This window comes from Monodon monoceros, unplaced genomic scaffold (genome assembly GCF_005190385.1).
Source record: "Monodon monoceros isolate NGI ecotype Baffin Bay Population unplaced genomic scaffold, NGI_Narwhal_1 Super_Scaffold_16, whole genome shotgun sequence".
Taxonomy (NCBI): domain Eukaryota; kingdom Metazoa; phylum Chordata; class Mammalia; order Artiodactyla; family Monodontidae; genus Monodon; species Monodon monoceros.
In genome coordinates, this window is record NW_021703772.1 from 51,286,532 (window position 1) to 51,301,941 (window position 15,410).

General features: G+C 38.4%; 1 protein-coding gene across 5 annotated transcripts in view; it reads right to left on the reverse strand.

Annotated features, from left to right (window-relative positions):
• Nucleotides 1–13,737, reverse strand: part of ITPRID2 (ITPR interacting domain containing 2) — a 39,143-nt gene extending 25,406 nt beyond the window's left edge. For 3 of the 5 annotated variants that reach the window (XM_029224672.1, XM_029224673.1, XM_029224669.1), the window contains exons 1-8: nt 13,310–13,681; nt 12,910–12,955; nt 9,896–9,945; nt 8,991–9,047; nt 6,307–6,346; nt 6,123–6,221; nt 4,680–4,888; nt 3,111–3,811 (exon numbers count right to left, since the gene is read on the reverse strand). In XM_029224672.1, the coding sequence (XP_029080505.1) occupies nt 3,111–3,811; nt 4,680–4,888; nt 6,123–6,221; nt 6,307–6,346; nt 8,991–9,047; nt 9,896–9,945; nt 12,910–12,955; nt 13,310–13,520 (1,413 nt within the window). In that variant the 5' untranslated portion in view covers nt 13,521–13,681. Of the gene's footprint in view, nt 1–3,110; nt 3,812–4,679; nt 4,889–6,122; nt 6,222–6,306; nt 6,347–8,990; nt 9,048–9,895; nt 9,946–12,909; nt 12,956–13,309 lie in introns of all 5 variants that reach the window. The other 2 variants (XM_029224668.1, XM_029224671.1) reach the window with 2 other exon arrangements.
• Nucleotides 13,738–15,410: the final 1,673 nt, after the last annotated feature.

Below are 15,410 nucleotides of genomic sequence, written 5' to 3' on the forward strand. Positions count from 1 at the left end.
CATGGGATGACTTGAGTTCTTGTCCAATGTCTGACCCTATCAACCAGCCGGACCATACCAAGCTTTACGGTGTACTCAAAAGGAGCAGGTTTGTACAAAGACTCAAATTCACATCTCATTCTGAAAGGCCAACAGAACAACTTAACTACCTGTCAGGTATTTGACTGATTTGGGATTACTTTAACTCAGGCCAGTAAATAGAATAAAAAGAATCCTGAAACTTAATGGCTAAGACTAAGTAATGAGGTATATTAGTTAAATCAACAATCAGTGTGAAAACAGGATTAGAAACATTTACTAAAACTTCAGTAGCTTAAAAAATTGTATATGCTGCCAATAATATCTTTATTTAAATGTTTATTTATAGAGTAAGAGACACAGGACAACCTATTTACAGAAACACACAGATAAAAGTTCTCCTTCCTCTGGCGTTTAAGCATGAGAAGATTTTCCTTTACGCCTCAAAGATGAACAATTGTTTACCGAGTAAAATCATTCTGGTTTACCTGTGAATCATTCATGCTACTAATTTATGGCTCTAGAGAGTTACCATGATGTATTTATTCAAAATAAATCATTTCAAGAAGAACACAAGAATTATCCAAGCAAGTCACTAAGAATCAGAAAACTCAAGAGTGGGGTTTTACAACTTTTAGATACACCAAAACAGTCTGCAAGATATTTTTTATATGGCAAACTGACTTTTAATTGAAAATAATGTCTGGCCTTTTTTGCGTATCATAAGAGATAGTCACTTTCACTCTCCAAGGCCTAGGTCAGTCTTGTCATCTATTTAACTCTTTTTACATTTAAATAGTTCTCTCTGCTCCTGGTGACTGTCAGATCTTACCTTCTGCTTCAGAGGGACTAGGCAGCTTCATGCACAGAGCCGCATCTGCAACATTTTCTCCTACCTAGTCACCCAAAGCAGTGGGCATTCAGTTAATCTGTTTAAAAACTGGCTTACTGACAGCGTGTGCGTGCTCTAGCTTATATTTATTTGCTATTTTTACAAAAGGAAGAAAGTTCCCAATAGGAATCAAACCTCAAGGGAAAGGAGTGCAAAAGAAAAATAGTAATGACCTACTTTGAATGGGATCTAAAAGTCTGCTTTAATAAGATTGTTCTCTTCATTTGTCAGTATGATTCAACAAGCTTGGGAGAAGAGGAAATTAAAGAAACACATTATTTCCTTTCTTTATCCATTGTTCTACAAGCTTTCTTTAAAGTTCCCAAAGGGATTAAAAACACAATTCTAGGAGGTTTTTATCCATATTTGAAATATGTCTGAAAAATAAGGATTATCCTTAAAATTCCCTGTTATTTACAATGTAGCTATGGTTGACCATATATTTTTTTGAAAACAAAAATCTTCCATTATCCTTAAGCCACCAATGCCTATAATTTTGTACTTCAAAAAAATATTCACTTCAATGTTGTTACTTTCTTCACTAACTGCTTTTGCCAGCAGAGGGAGCAAAAAAAAAAAAGAAAAAAAAAAAACCAAAACACCAGCCTATTATTAAATGTTCACTTGCTGCCAAAGTACATCTGTCTAGCACTTTATAAATGTTGTAAAGAACTTTCGTGTATGGCATCAGTAATTTAAAACTGGCTTAGAATTCAGGAATTCTAGAAATTAAAAAGCAAAATATGAGTGTCTTCTCATCTGAGTTACCAAATCAGGTCTGCAAGTATCTAACAAGTATCTGCACTCTATCCAATTGTCGGAAGAGGGGCCCTAAAGGAAGGCAAGAGGTTACACTTCAATTATGAATGCTAGGACAAGTTTAGACCAAAACAAAGCCAAAAAAAGAATCGAACAGTGAAATGGAACAAAACGGTTCCAATTAAAGTTGTCATTTTCTGAACTCATTATAATGAGAAATAAAGAAGCTTACAAAAAATGTAAAATATTTCAAAGGGCTGCTCTTGCTCACTTTTTATTTCACTTTTTAGTCAGAATTAAAGTATTAAGAGGTGCATTCAAAGACCACAAAAAAAGCTGTATCAGCAATTGAAATTTTGCAATAAATGAAAAATCTTAACTGATGTGAGAGAGACACACTCACCTAAGAGGACATTTTATGGGCAGAATCAATTATCCTGTTTCCTAGTTCCCTAAAACAATGGCGAGTGATTCTAAAACAGCTGTGAGCTATTACTAAAACTATTCTGTAATAAATTTTAAAAAGAAAAATTGCACATTGTATAGTTTATAGCCACAAATCGTTAGCAGTACATATGTGCCTGCTTCCTCATATGTAAAATAAGACCAGCACTGCTGGCCTCACACACTGAAGAGAGAAAAGTACTTCAAGGGCCTAGTACAGTGACTGCCACGAGGTAGGTGCTTGATAATGTTCAGTTTCCTGCCCCAAGGTATATAGGTCCAATGCATAAGTTATCCTCTGACTATTCAAAAGCAGTTTTAGGTGAACCTCATCAAAACAAATATTTTTACCTTGTCCAATTTGAAATTTATGTAAAATAGTAAGAATATCACTAGGTTAAAAAAAAAAAGTAGCCAAATGCTGGTCTTCTGGGGTTGCAGAAATCCTTTCAGTGGCCTTTCAAACCTTCTTCCTCAAGATTCCCTATCCTCCCCTTCAGGAAATATCTTCATGTTCATGTTCCCAGACCTACCCTCAAAGCCTTCTTCTCACCTACCCTTCCACTGAGATACATTAAGAAAAGCTTGCCCAAAGGCACACAGCAATTCAGTGGCCCAAAACAGGCCCAAACAGAACTCAAACCTGTTTGATTTCAAAGCCTGTATTTTTAACTATTATGCATTATTGATCTGAGTTTGGATATATTCTCTCAGGGCTTTCTCAGAGAATCAAAATCTTAAATTGAGAGAGAAAAGGGGTTAAAGTTCAAGTATGAGCAATGGATTACAGAAGATCTAGAGGGGCCATTATCTTGACATCACATAGTCCTGGGACTTCTTGGTTTGTGAAACATAAAACAAAAATCCTGGAAAATCAAAATCAGGATGATTTTTTTCTAGTATAAATCTATTCACCACCTTTCATCTTAAAAACATTTTTTGGCACTTCTTTCCCTAACTCACTGTTTAAAACAGTTCTCATTAATTTTTTACCTACCTCTTCCATTTCAAAGGAGTCCTTCTGCTGTGCCATTATACTTCTTATGGATGGGATCGTCAACGGTGCACATGGCTCTTTTTCAGGTGTGGACAAAGGGACATTTTTCAGCTCCCTGCTATTTTCCAGCTCACTGTGGCTGGACATGTTGAAATCGCTATCTAAATGAGTTTTTATAATACCAGCTTCCTCACCCAGTTTATTCTCATGACTTTGAGTTTCTTTACTTTGTCCACTTTCAGCTTCTTGGTTAAAATTACTGTTTGCTTCATCAGAAAGTCTATCAATGTCAGCATTCTCCATAACAGCTGCTGAACTACCTGATACTTCTTCTTTAACTGTAGCCAACATAGAAGATGAATCTTTCTTCTTCACAATTTTTTGAGACTTTTGATCACTTTTATTGCCAATTTCTTCCATCACTGAAAGATTTAGAGTCTTTCCTTTGTCAACTGCTGGGGAAGGGGTACTACCTTCTCCTTTCTCTGTTTTATCAACACATAAATTTAGTTTTGATAGTGTTTTCATTAAACGATTTGCAGTGTTACTTCGGGTTAAAGGTGGAGGCGAGTCTGTCTCCTTGTTAGAGGTCACTGAGGACAGACTCCCAATTCTCTGCAGGGGAGTCCCAGAGACTTGGGAATATAAAGAAGAAAATGCATTGGCCACAGTAGTAAGCACTTCAATTTGACGAAAACGGCCTATAAAAGGAAAAAACAATAATTATATATATTTATATGCGTATATACACACATATATTAATTAAACCATCACTACCGTTCAGAATTTCAATAATTGAACTACTTAAATCACAAAGATTATGAAACCAGATTTTTTTCCTATCTATCACTTAAAACTTCTCTACATTTACTGTGGAGAGGGAGAAAGATTTTTCACTCTTAAGCACTAGAATTTACATTTTAAAAAATCAAAAGGAAGGACAAAGCATAATGACAACACTGAATAAAACAGAAAGGACTAGCTATTGATCTATAGTTGTGACCCTGTTTTTAGGTCTTGAACTCTTCCAAATGTGAAGTATATGTAAGTATATATTTTATACCTAATGGGAGGGAAGTTGGATTTATAGATCTCTTAAAGCTAATCCAAGGACCACCTAGGGATCCCATTTTGGGGATTTCTGGTCAGCAGAGAAAAATAAGCAAGATTTAACTTGAAAAATCATCAAATTAGCCTTGCCATTGTAGATTTACATGAAAGCATCTGAAATTGACTGACTTCAACTAATAGTAACAAGGCCCCTCCTCTACTTCTTTCCTTTTGGAACAAAAGCAATTTGGCGATAAGTATAAGGTTCTACAAGTTACATTCTACGGATGTAACACTTAAGTATGTGGAGAATGGGGTGGGGGGGTGGGGGGAATAGGTAAATTAACTTCTATAAATAGAATAATAAAAATTTATAATATGCAAAACAGCTGTTGTGTTAACCTCAATAATTAAATTGCCACTGCTATTTCTAGAAATTAATAAGGCTTTAAAAACAAGACCATCTTGCTGTAGATGCCATAATTTTAAAAATAATATGCTAACATTTAAAAACCTTACTTGTTAAAGCATAATTTGGATTTTCTACTTCCATCCGCTGCATTTGCGCACTCAAAAATACTTTAATATCTATTCCTCTGGCAAATGATGATGAATTAAAAAATCTGGAAGGAATTTTAGAAGCAATATCTGGTTCATCTCGTCCAAACCCAAGATTATAAAGGATTTCTTCAGGATCTTCCTCATAAAGTTCCAACAATTCTGAAACACTAAAAAGAAAAAAAAAAAAAAGAAACAGCAAGATGTAAGTTTATAATAGTCCATATCACAATATAAATGAATTCATATTCCTGCTTTCCTGTGAAAAAGTCTTTTACAGCTTCTGCTGTTTAACCCATTATTTATTTCAGCATCTTTATACATTGGGTACCAAATGCAATAAATAACCCTTAAAAAGGGTCCATTCTCTCAAGCTGTTAGTTTTGGGAAAAAGAGCTAAGCCCTAAGAACATCCTCAGTAAGAAGCTCTGATTCCTCACCTTATTTTTTTTGTCATTTTAAAGAGATTTCCAGTAAAGCAGCTAAACAATTTGAGGACAGATAAGGGAGAATAAGGAGTAAACAGATTAGGAAAAAATGAAATGGGAAAGTGCACTAGGAAGTTGGTACAACTTTGGTACCAAGGGACATTCTGCAGAGCTTGAGTTTTTCTGCTCTTTGGCTGTCCTAGAAGAGGCAATATAGGTAACAACTGATCTGAGAAAAGTGAAGGAGGAGCTTACTTTCAACTTCTCTCTAACCACTTGCACTCAGGAAGTAGGAGGAGTAAAGTAATGAGAGTATGGGTTACACAAAGGTAAATTCTTGCTTTAATTCTATTGTGAATTGAACATTTATTAACCCTTATCTCTCATACCAGTGATAATCCAAGCTGAGACTCACCAGGGAAAATAGGAATGTTAGAAATAGAACTTGAGCAGAAGGAAATTTCAATTTGTTTCAGAGAATATGTTCAAATTCCAAAACAATAATTTGGATAATAGTTTAAACTGGTTCATTATGCACACGTGTTTGCTTATTTTAATATATAGTTTAAAGATCTTTGGTTTTATATGAAGATAAATCTACACTTAAATATCAAGCTTTAAATTATAAAGGTTTATTCTGATTTTTATATCAGAGTAACTCAAGACCCTAGCAGAATGGAGAATTTGCGAAGTAGAAATTATTCCACTATGGACTTCCTCTTTCAAGCTGTTGATAGGACTCAAAATACTCATTAATGGATTCCAGCAGCATTTTTAACGTATCTGTTAATTTTTATTTAATCTTAATTAAAAAAAAAAAAAGAAGACGCTTCTCTTCTCTCAGTTATGTTGATCCACAAAACACTGTGGATGCCTTTTGACTTCATACTACCAAGCCAAATCCAAGGCTGAAAAGGGATAAGAGTAGGTCATCTACAACACAATGTAGTTGCAGTATAAATCCAGAATAAGTTACCTTGAGACTGTTCCACTACTTTTCCCGGATCCAGTGGAATTCATACTTCTCCCCTTCTGATGAAACTGTAGTCTTCTCTCTTTGGCCAAGATATTATTGCTATAAACAAAATTAGATTATATAAAACTTTATTTCCATAACTGTTCTTCATTTTTAGAAAGGAAAAAAACAAACAGCTACGTACCAGTTTTCAATTTGAGCATCAGTTTCATGGAGGTGGTTGGCTAAAGGTAAAAAGAATATATGCAAAGCATAACTGTTAGTAGGACAATAACTACTATGATACAATCAACAAGAAAGCAAATTAACCACATTATTATAGCTAAATGCCTAATATGCCAGACTCTTGTCCTGGTTCATTAAATCTGCACCATTAAAGGTAATATACAGATAGATAAGAACAGACTCAGCAGCTTTTGGAGGGTGTTTTAGGTTTTGTTTGTTAGCAACGTAAAACTACCTCCACTGAATGTTTAATATAAAAAGATATATAAATAACCAATTAAATTTAACAGTTTGAAATAAGTAGTAAGAAGATACGTGGTATATGTGCTTCTAATTACTAAATTTAAAAACTGTTAATAAAGAATACCTCAAAAGCAAAAACATGATTTAGCATTACTTAAGTGTGGCAATATCTATTCCTAACATGTGGTTTTTTTAAGGCTGATAATTCACTCCAGTTACAACCAATTTTTCATGCACCTACTTTGAAAATTCCTACTCATTTCAACATAAGTTTTCTTTTAAAAGTTGCCTTTCAAGTTTATCCTAGACTTACAAGTTCTAAACAAATAAATGTTGTTAACGTTAAGTTTACAGTGGGTTAAATTTACTGCATTTAAATTTTATAGACAAACATAAAGAATGAAATTAATTAAAAACACATCTTTTTCAGCACAAAAGACTTTTTTCTTTTTTCATTTCTGATCTGCAGAGTCATGGCAATTTCTTATCAACCAGAAAGGTTGATGAATGAATGCAATGAAAATAATGAATGAATGAAAATAATCTTGAAACAATTTTCAGTAAAACAACATAATAGCTCCACTCTTCTCTGAGACTTCCTTTTTGGGTCTGGCTTCCAATAAAATCATTCACTATGGATGAACAGGCAGAGCACGGAGGATTTTTAGGGCAGTGAAAATACGCTATATGATAGCATAATGATGGATACGTGTCGTTACACATTTGTCTAAACCCATAGAATGTATAAGACCAAGAGTAAACCCTAGCATACACTATGGACTTTGGGTAACTATGATGCCTTATCCTAGTTTCATCAATTGTAACAAATGTACTATTCTGGTGAGGGATGTTGACAATGGGGGAGGCTGTGCACATGTGGGGCAGAAAGTATGTTGGAAATCTCTGTAACTTCCCCTCAATTTTTCTGTGAACAAAACTGCTCTAAAAAAATGAAGTTTTTAAAAAGAATTCTATATTGTGAAACTACTAAGGCAGATATCAAAAGTGCTATTTACAATAACAATAAAATGAATTTTAATAAGGGGTTAACAGTATGTTCAACTATCCTGATTGGGAAGCAGTAAGTTTGAGTTTATTTTATAGAGTTTATTCCTTAAAAGCAAATTAACAGAAATATAAAAACTAACATATACACATTCTAGAGTTTTCAATGTTAGAAGGCTCTAAATAAGTATTCTTATCATACAGATTGACTTCAAACTGCAAAAGACCAAGGATATTAAATTCAGTGGATAAATTCACTATTCATCAACTTACAATTCAAAAAGATTTAATAAAATCCTTAATTCTTTTTTTTAATAAAAAGCACACATTGGGACTTCCCTGCTGGCACAGTGGTTAAGAATCTGCCTGCCACTGTAGGCGACACGGGTTTGAGCCCTGGTCCAGGAAGATCCCACATGCCGTGAAGCAACTAAGCCCGTGTGCCACAACTACGGAGACTGCGCTCTGAAGCCTGCGAGCCACAACTACTGAGCCCGTGTGCACAACTACTGAAGCCCACGCGCCTAGAGCCTGTGCTCTGCAACAAGAGAAGCCACCGCGATGAGAAGCCTGCGCTCCGCAACGAAGAGTAGCCCCCCACTCGCTGCAACTAGAGAAAGCCCATGCACAGCAATGAAGACCCAATGCAGCCAAAAATAAATAAATTTTTTTTAAAAAGCACACATTAATAACCCAGCTATACAGTTACCAATAATTTTAAAATACCAGTAAAACAATAAAAAAATTCTTAATTTTACATTGTAGAAAGCTTTATTATGAATCCACAGGAAAAGATTATATAATCTGTGAAAATTTAAACATTGCACAATACACTTTTAAAATCCTAATGCAGCCTTGAACAGACATCAGCATAATGCTTTCTAATTAACTTCTCGTAACTCTATTTTGTCTTTGTCCTTTAATCTTCTAAAAATCTGGAAAAAGAGGAAGCGGGAAAGACAGGAGACACTTGAATGCAAAGAGAAAGACAAGCTGCAGCTGTTAAGTCTGACATAAGGCTACCTCACACTAAAATAAGCTTCACTTTAGTTTTCTCACGTATAAATATTTAAGTTTCCTTCCTTTTGAGGGACGATTCTTCCCTCAGTTATATGACCATTGTTTGCCCCCAAATAGTTCCTGTAAGCTACAGAGTCCAAGGAAGACCTTTGGACATTGCACAATGGTTTTCCAGAGCCATTCCTACAGGTCTCCTATAGGCTCTTACTAGATTATTAACACATAAAAGGTTCTGTAAAATGTGTCTGAGCCACTTTCAAGAACTTTAAATTTAGCTCTGAGGATCGTAAACATGAAAGCACGTGACTTTCTCTCTCTCTCTTTTTTTTTTTTTAATTTTAAAACTATATGAAGGTACAGTTCTTCCAAACATACCTTCAGCTCCCAAGGACAAATCATCCTCAAAACTTCCTCCATTTCTCACAAGCACACCTGAAAGAAACAGAAGATTCATGCTGGTATTCTGTTCTTCCTGACCCCCACAGAAAATCACTGTTTTAATTAAAACAAACTGACCAAGCAAAATATAAGACACAGTAAAGCATTTCAGACCTGAATGTACTCACAGGTTATTCTGATTATATAATTTCAGGAAGGAAATATAAGTTTTCACTTTATCGTAAAGGAAACCATGATTTGCAGCCAGGTAAAGTTATTAGAAGCCCCAATCTACAGGCTGTTTTATACTTAATAAGCCTCTAAGATGTTCAGTTAGATAATGTATCTTACCCAACAGTTTCATGGAAAACCAGATCCCAGCACAATCATTCCTTTTACCCCCTTATATTAAGTCAGGAGCTCAAGCCAGATTTTCCTGATACTATAAATGTTTTTCATATGCCTTACCACATTCCTGTTGTACTTTGAACTTCAGAATTTTGCCTTGCACAGGTGTGGCAATCTCGGTTAATGTAAGCAAAGAAATGCTACACTAAATGCTACACTAAAGCTCACCTGATTCACTCAACATATATTTTCCTTATGTTTACATATCATATTTCTGTATTTAATTAGTCTTTATAATATCTAATTGGACAATAAAAAGAAACGAGTTTCATATTGTGGAAAGGTTTGGTAATTTGTTTAAACTCATCACTGTTTTATGGTTCATGACAAGGTTTCTCCCTTTAGGCTTTTATCTTAAAACACCATATTTTATAAACATGAACATCACTTTTATAATTTATACACACACACACACACACACACTCTTTCACTCAGAGGACATATAAAGTAGGACCCTCATAAAGAACAGATTTAGAAAGGCAACTTTCTCTTACCCTTGAGTGTACTACTGCTTTGCTCATCCAGTGAGGCTCCCAAAGGGGTACTGAAACCACACAAACATATAAACCTTAGTCTTGAAAAGCTGTCTGGAAAGCTGTCACTGCACAGCCTTACACTTTAAAGGGTTATAGCTAAGCAAGCTTCTAATCACAGTTGAATTTTCCTCCCAAATGCACATGGAATGCAAGTGAATTACATAAGTAATATCCTACTAAGCAAATACCTATCATCAAGTCAGATCACCAGGAATGATTTAATCACACGTCTGATCTGCCAGCAATTAAGAGCAAGAATGGCAATTACAAATGATATGAATTGGCATTTTCTTCACAAAAACAGAAAAAGAAAAGAGAATGACAACAGGTCTTAAGAAAATGTCTGCTCCCCTCAATCCCTTCCCTAGAAACAGGAAAGAGAATTAAGAAAAAACAAATCTTTATCTCAATAAAATTAAAAAGTCAGAGTATAGTTAGAAATAAGGCTCAACAGTTTTCTCAAATCCCATCAAGCATTTTAGAGCACCACTCAATGCCTCCCTTACCCCGACTATTATCTTTTCTGATACAATGGAGAAGTTTGGAATTTTAGGCTTTTAAACTAAAAAAAATACATGTATTCTTCATTTAACTCTGAAAAGAAAATTACTAAAAATTTGGCTTGAGAATCAACCCTAAGAACTAGCCATTACTAAAATTCTTTCACATTCTTGTTGTTCAAACACAGATAACTTAGAAATCTTTTTAATGCAAAATGTTTTTCATTTCTTTCTCAAAACTAAGTTAAGAAAGAAACAGGTTGTTTCATTATGAAAGTTCTACTTTGTGTTATAAGCCTTTCGTCAGCAACAATTTATACCTGTTATAAATTCACATCAGAAATGGGATCAATCATAAAAATATCAGTTTCAAAGAAATATTACTGAAATGCCACTTAAATGTTAAAAGTTTCTACAAACAAATATACAAGCAATGGCAGTTCTTTAAAAATTAGTGCTTTTGAAATGAAAAAGAATAAGTCATGACCATAAAGATAATAAAACCTCGAAGTTTTTGCATATATTTTAATAAAACTATACTTTATGCCCTCAAAAAAGTCATTCCTCTTCCCTGGTGGTTACTTTCGTAGGACAAAACATTGCATTACTCCTTCTGTAAATGTCTCAACTGGCCTGGGCACCAACAGAAAATGGCAAATGAGTAGAATATAACTGGCATTCTCCTTCAAAAACAAGTCTCTCACTCTTATAATTGCCCTCTTACAAATCTTATCAAAAACTCTATCCCTTCTTAGATGCTACTTATTCAAGCGATTTGTTTCAGCTTAGCCACAAAAAAAAAAAAGAAAAATTACCAAAATAAAGACTCCCTTTAAGGAAAAACAACATGGTATCTTTATTCAGGATATGGAAAGCAATAAGAAAACAAAGAATATCTGAGAACTTATCAGGGGGGTTGGGGGCGGATGCTGTTTTCAGATCATTTGTACATAATATACAAAGTAGACAGATGCCTGACTCTGGGAAGGACCCTAAATTGTTATAGAAAAAAAAAACTTGCATATATCCTAGCAGTCAAATCTGTGATAATAAAGCTAACAATAAAAGACTTTGTTCTAGCTCTCCAGAGTACAAATGAATGTCCCTTTCGTACAGAATAGGTGAAGCTGTAGGGAACAAGAAAGAAACCTATGTAGGAAATCTGCAACAGACTATAGAATCTGCCTACATAAATCAAGATTACCAACAAAACTCCTGGAATTTTCAGAGATCTTGTGTCTTGGTGAATGTTAACATTTGCCCACTGCATTTATCTTAAAAGATGCACTTATTTACTGTCTACTTGATATAACTCTTATATAATCTTAACTCCCATACACCATAAAATAAACATAACATGATTCTTCTCTTGCTCTTAAACATTTTTTGTGCATCTTTAGAGAAAAGGTCCATATATTTCATCATATCTCAGAAGGTTCTATGACATCCTCAATAAAGGTTAAAGAGCTCTATAATAAAGAGTGTTCAGTAAGGCTCCAGGCAATTCACCAAAACAGGATAGCAACAGAGTAATGGCCAATATTTTATGTCTTTAAGAAAGAAAAATAAACTGGCATATATAAGAATCATTTCTCTCTCCCCACCAGAAAAGACTTCTCAAACTCTGGTACTTGGACAAAAGATTAAGAAAAGCCCAAATTGAGATGGCAAAAAATATGTACAGAAGCGAACACCTTAACAAAAGTTAAAAAGCCAACATTCTTCATGTGAGATTTTATAAGTAGCAAATAAGTTGGAAAAAAATAATTAAAATATGAAACAAGTACATTTTACTGTAGTAAGATACGATTAATCTCCTCTGTACTTTATCAAACATTTCTGTACCAGCTACCAAAGCATGTAATTAAACAGATTTATGCAGCCTGAATGTCTTCAAAGCTCTATTTCCCTTCTATGAATTCCAGGGCCATCTGACAAATGCATGTCCAAGAAGTAAGCTAGAACAAAGTAGTTAGCTAGTTTTAACAGCTCTCCAAACAGAATTAAGGCACCAACATAAAGTTAAAGCCCGGTTAGTGTAGTTAAGTAAATTACATTCATCTAAAACACATTTGAAAGGGAAATGGCTCTTCTGCCAGATATACACATGTCAAAACAAAAGCAAAATAAAATACTGTGTGAAATGTGACAATCCTTTCAAATAGAAACAGGGCAAGCATAATAACATGGCATGATTATCTGTTTCAGGTTTCTGATCTCTGATGCTAACATCACGCACCGGAGCTGAAGTCCTAATAACTGTTAAGTCAACACGGTCACCAAATAATCGGCGGTCACAGCACTTCCATTTCTAATCGCTTAAAGGAGGAAGCTATCCGCCGGCTCACTTTCCGGTTTATGGCTTACGAGGTCCAAGGGACCCGCAAGGACGGCGGCCCGAGTCACTCCGCCCAGGCGTCCCATCAGCGCTGATCTTTCCCCGGGACGCGAGCGGCGCAACCGAGGACTCACCGGCAGTCCTTGAGCCATATCGCGATCTTCTCGTTGGGCACGTTTCCTGCGGGGCAGAGCGAGGGGACAGCTCGTTACCGACCCCAGGAGGACTCCGACTGTGGGGTCATCCTGGATACCCCCAGGTAGGAAAATCTACTGGGGGCAAAATGCAGCCTAAGCAACACGGCTTAGAGACCATCTGAAGGGAAATGATAGCACCTGGGTGTCTCGACGCTGGAGACGCCTTACCAAGCACGCACGTTTAAAGGTCGGAAGTGTCCCCTCTCCCCTCGGCCTCTCGAGCCCAGGACGATCTTCCAGAACTCACAGCAGTCGCCCAAAGCGCACGAGACTTTTCCCCGCCCGCCCGAACTTCCCCGAGCTCCCCGCCCGCCGCTGCCCCGCGGGGCGCACGGACCTCTCCCCGCGGCTGCCGGCAGCTTCGCTCCAGAGAGGTCTTCCTCGTCGTCCTCGTCCTCGTCCTGCGTCGTCGCTTCTGTGGACAGGTCCTCCGTCTCCGACGCCTGCCAGGAGCCGCGGCACTTGGCCCAGGCCTTCCTCCTGCGACTCGCCACTTGCCACTCCAGTTCCTCCTCCGCCTCCGCCGACGCCACCAGGGGCCGGTCCATGGCTGCACCGGGGGCTCCGCAACCCCAACCGGAGCCTGTGAGAGACAAGGCGGCGGCTGGGACCCCAGCCCCTGCGGTCAGCGCCCGGCCGGGCTGGGGGCCCCGGGGAGCTGGAGCAGGCGCGGGGGGAGGAGGAGGAGGAGGAGGAGGAGGAGGAGGAGGAGGAGGGGACGGGAGGGAGGAAGGGAGGGAAGGAAGGGGAGGGAGGGGGCGGAGGGCCAGCGTTTCACATGAAGCCGGCCGGGCGCGGCGCGGGAGCGCGAGCGGCTCGAGCGAGCGCGGCTGGGAGCCGAGCGCCGGCCGGCCCCAGTCCCGGCTCCCCGCCCCGCCCTCCCCTCGGCCCCCGCCCCGCCCTCCCCTCGGCCCCCGCCCCGCCCTCCCCTCGGCCCCCGCCCCGCCCTCCCCTCGGCCCCCGCCCCGCCTCCCGCCTCAGCCTGACGCGCCAGGGGCCTGGCCGGCCGCCGCGCGTCAGCGCGCCCCTCCCTCAGCGGCGTTCCACGCCCCCTTCCGGCCGGGGGCGCGCAGGGCGGGGCGCGGCGAGCGCGGAGTGGAAAGGCCCGCCCCCTGTCCCCCGACCTCTGTCCCCTGCCACCCGCCCTCTGTCCCCTATCCCCCGTACCCCGCCGCGGCCGGCGGAGCAGGCGAAATTTGGTTCCTTGTTGGTTAGTAATCTTTGCTTATTAACTTCTCCTCTCACCCCAAAAACAGAAGGAATGTGGAAAGGCCAAGTTTCACTCAACGCCCTTCTTCACTGCGTCCAAACTGAGTGTCTGCTTGGGCTCGCTGGAAGTTATTCTTCGAGGAGTCCAAAGAATTCTGTCCAAGAAATGGTGGAGAAAGATGGGAGAAAGAGGCGCGTAATTGGTATTTCTTGTCAAAATATCAAAACTGGAAAAGACTAAGCTTCGTGGAGTGCTGCTTTCACGCTTAAGAAAGTTATTTGTTGTGGTCGTGTTATGTATGAAAGGTTTAATCTGGAAATTCCACATTGAAATTAGACATAGAGAGGTGAAGGAAAATAGAGCAAGGAACAGCTGAGAAAAAGTAGAAATACTTGCTTGGATTTTGGTGCTACAAGATACAAATGATGTAAAGGTTTAGAACATTTTAAAAATGAGTTTGAGCAGTCCCTTTTGTTATTTTTAAAATCTTATTAGCAGAAAGACTATAAAATCCTATTCAACATCATATCCAAGATCCAGACAAACTTCCCAGAACCATGATAATATCATTCTGGGCCTTATACTGTGAAATATGAGGGGGAGCTAGAACAGGGATACTGGTATCTCATTGCCTTGACGTTTCACTATTTTTTCTTTGAATCTTAAAAAATTTTTTCTTTGAATCTGAAAAGCTTTCCAGCCTTCAAGAGTCCTATAGCAAAATGCAGCTAACAGCTTAATGGTTCTTCAAAATAGGCCAGTGTCTAGCTGCCTGTAGGAAAGGTGAGCAGGAAAGCAAGTGAGGGAGGTACCTGGAGAGAAGGCACTGAAAGGGCTGGTCAGAAGCCACAGAGAACAAAGTATGCTGTCTTCAGTTTCATTCAGGGCCCTGATGGACCCCACCCTACCCAGTTCCATCATTTCCACATGCTGTTGCTAACTCTCTATCCTAGCCTCTCATTTCATTCCTGTTCTTTCTGTCCAATACCTTAATGATCTTCAAGATCCAGCTGATCCAGAACTTTTCCTGGACTACGTCTTTCCACCACCTCTGGTCACATATTTTCCACAATTCCCTGGTATATAACTGAATGTCTGTCTCATTTATTTTGGGACTGAACTGTGCAGTAAATAATATGACTGGCTTCTGAGGGTATGTTTGACTTCCTAGGCAGACGGTAAATGGAGACTAAAGAACGTTATTCTATATTCTTCTTGCACACCTTAC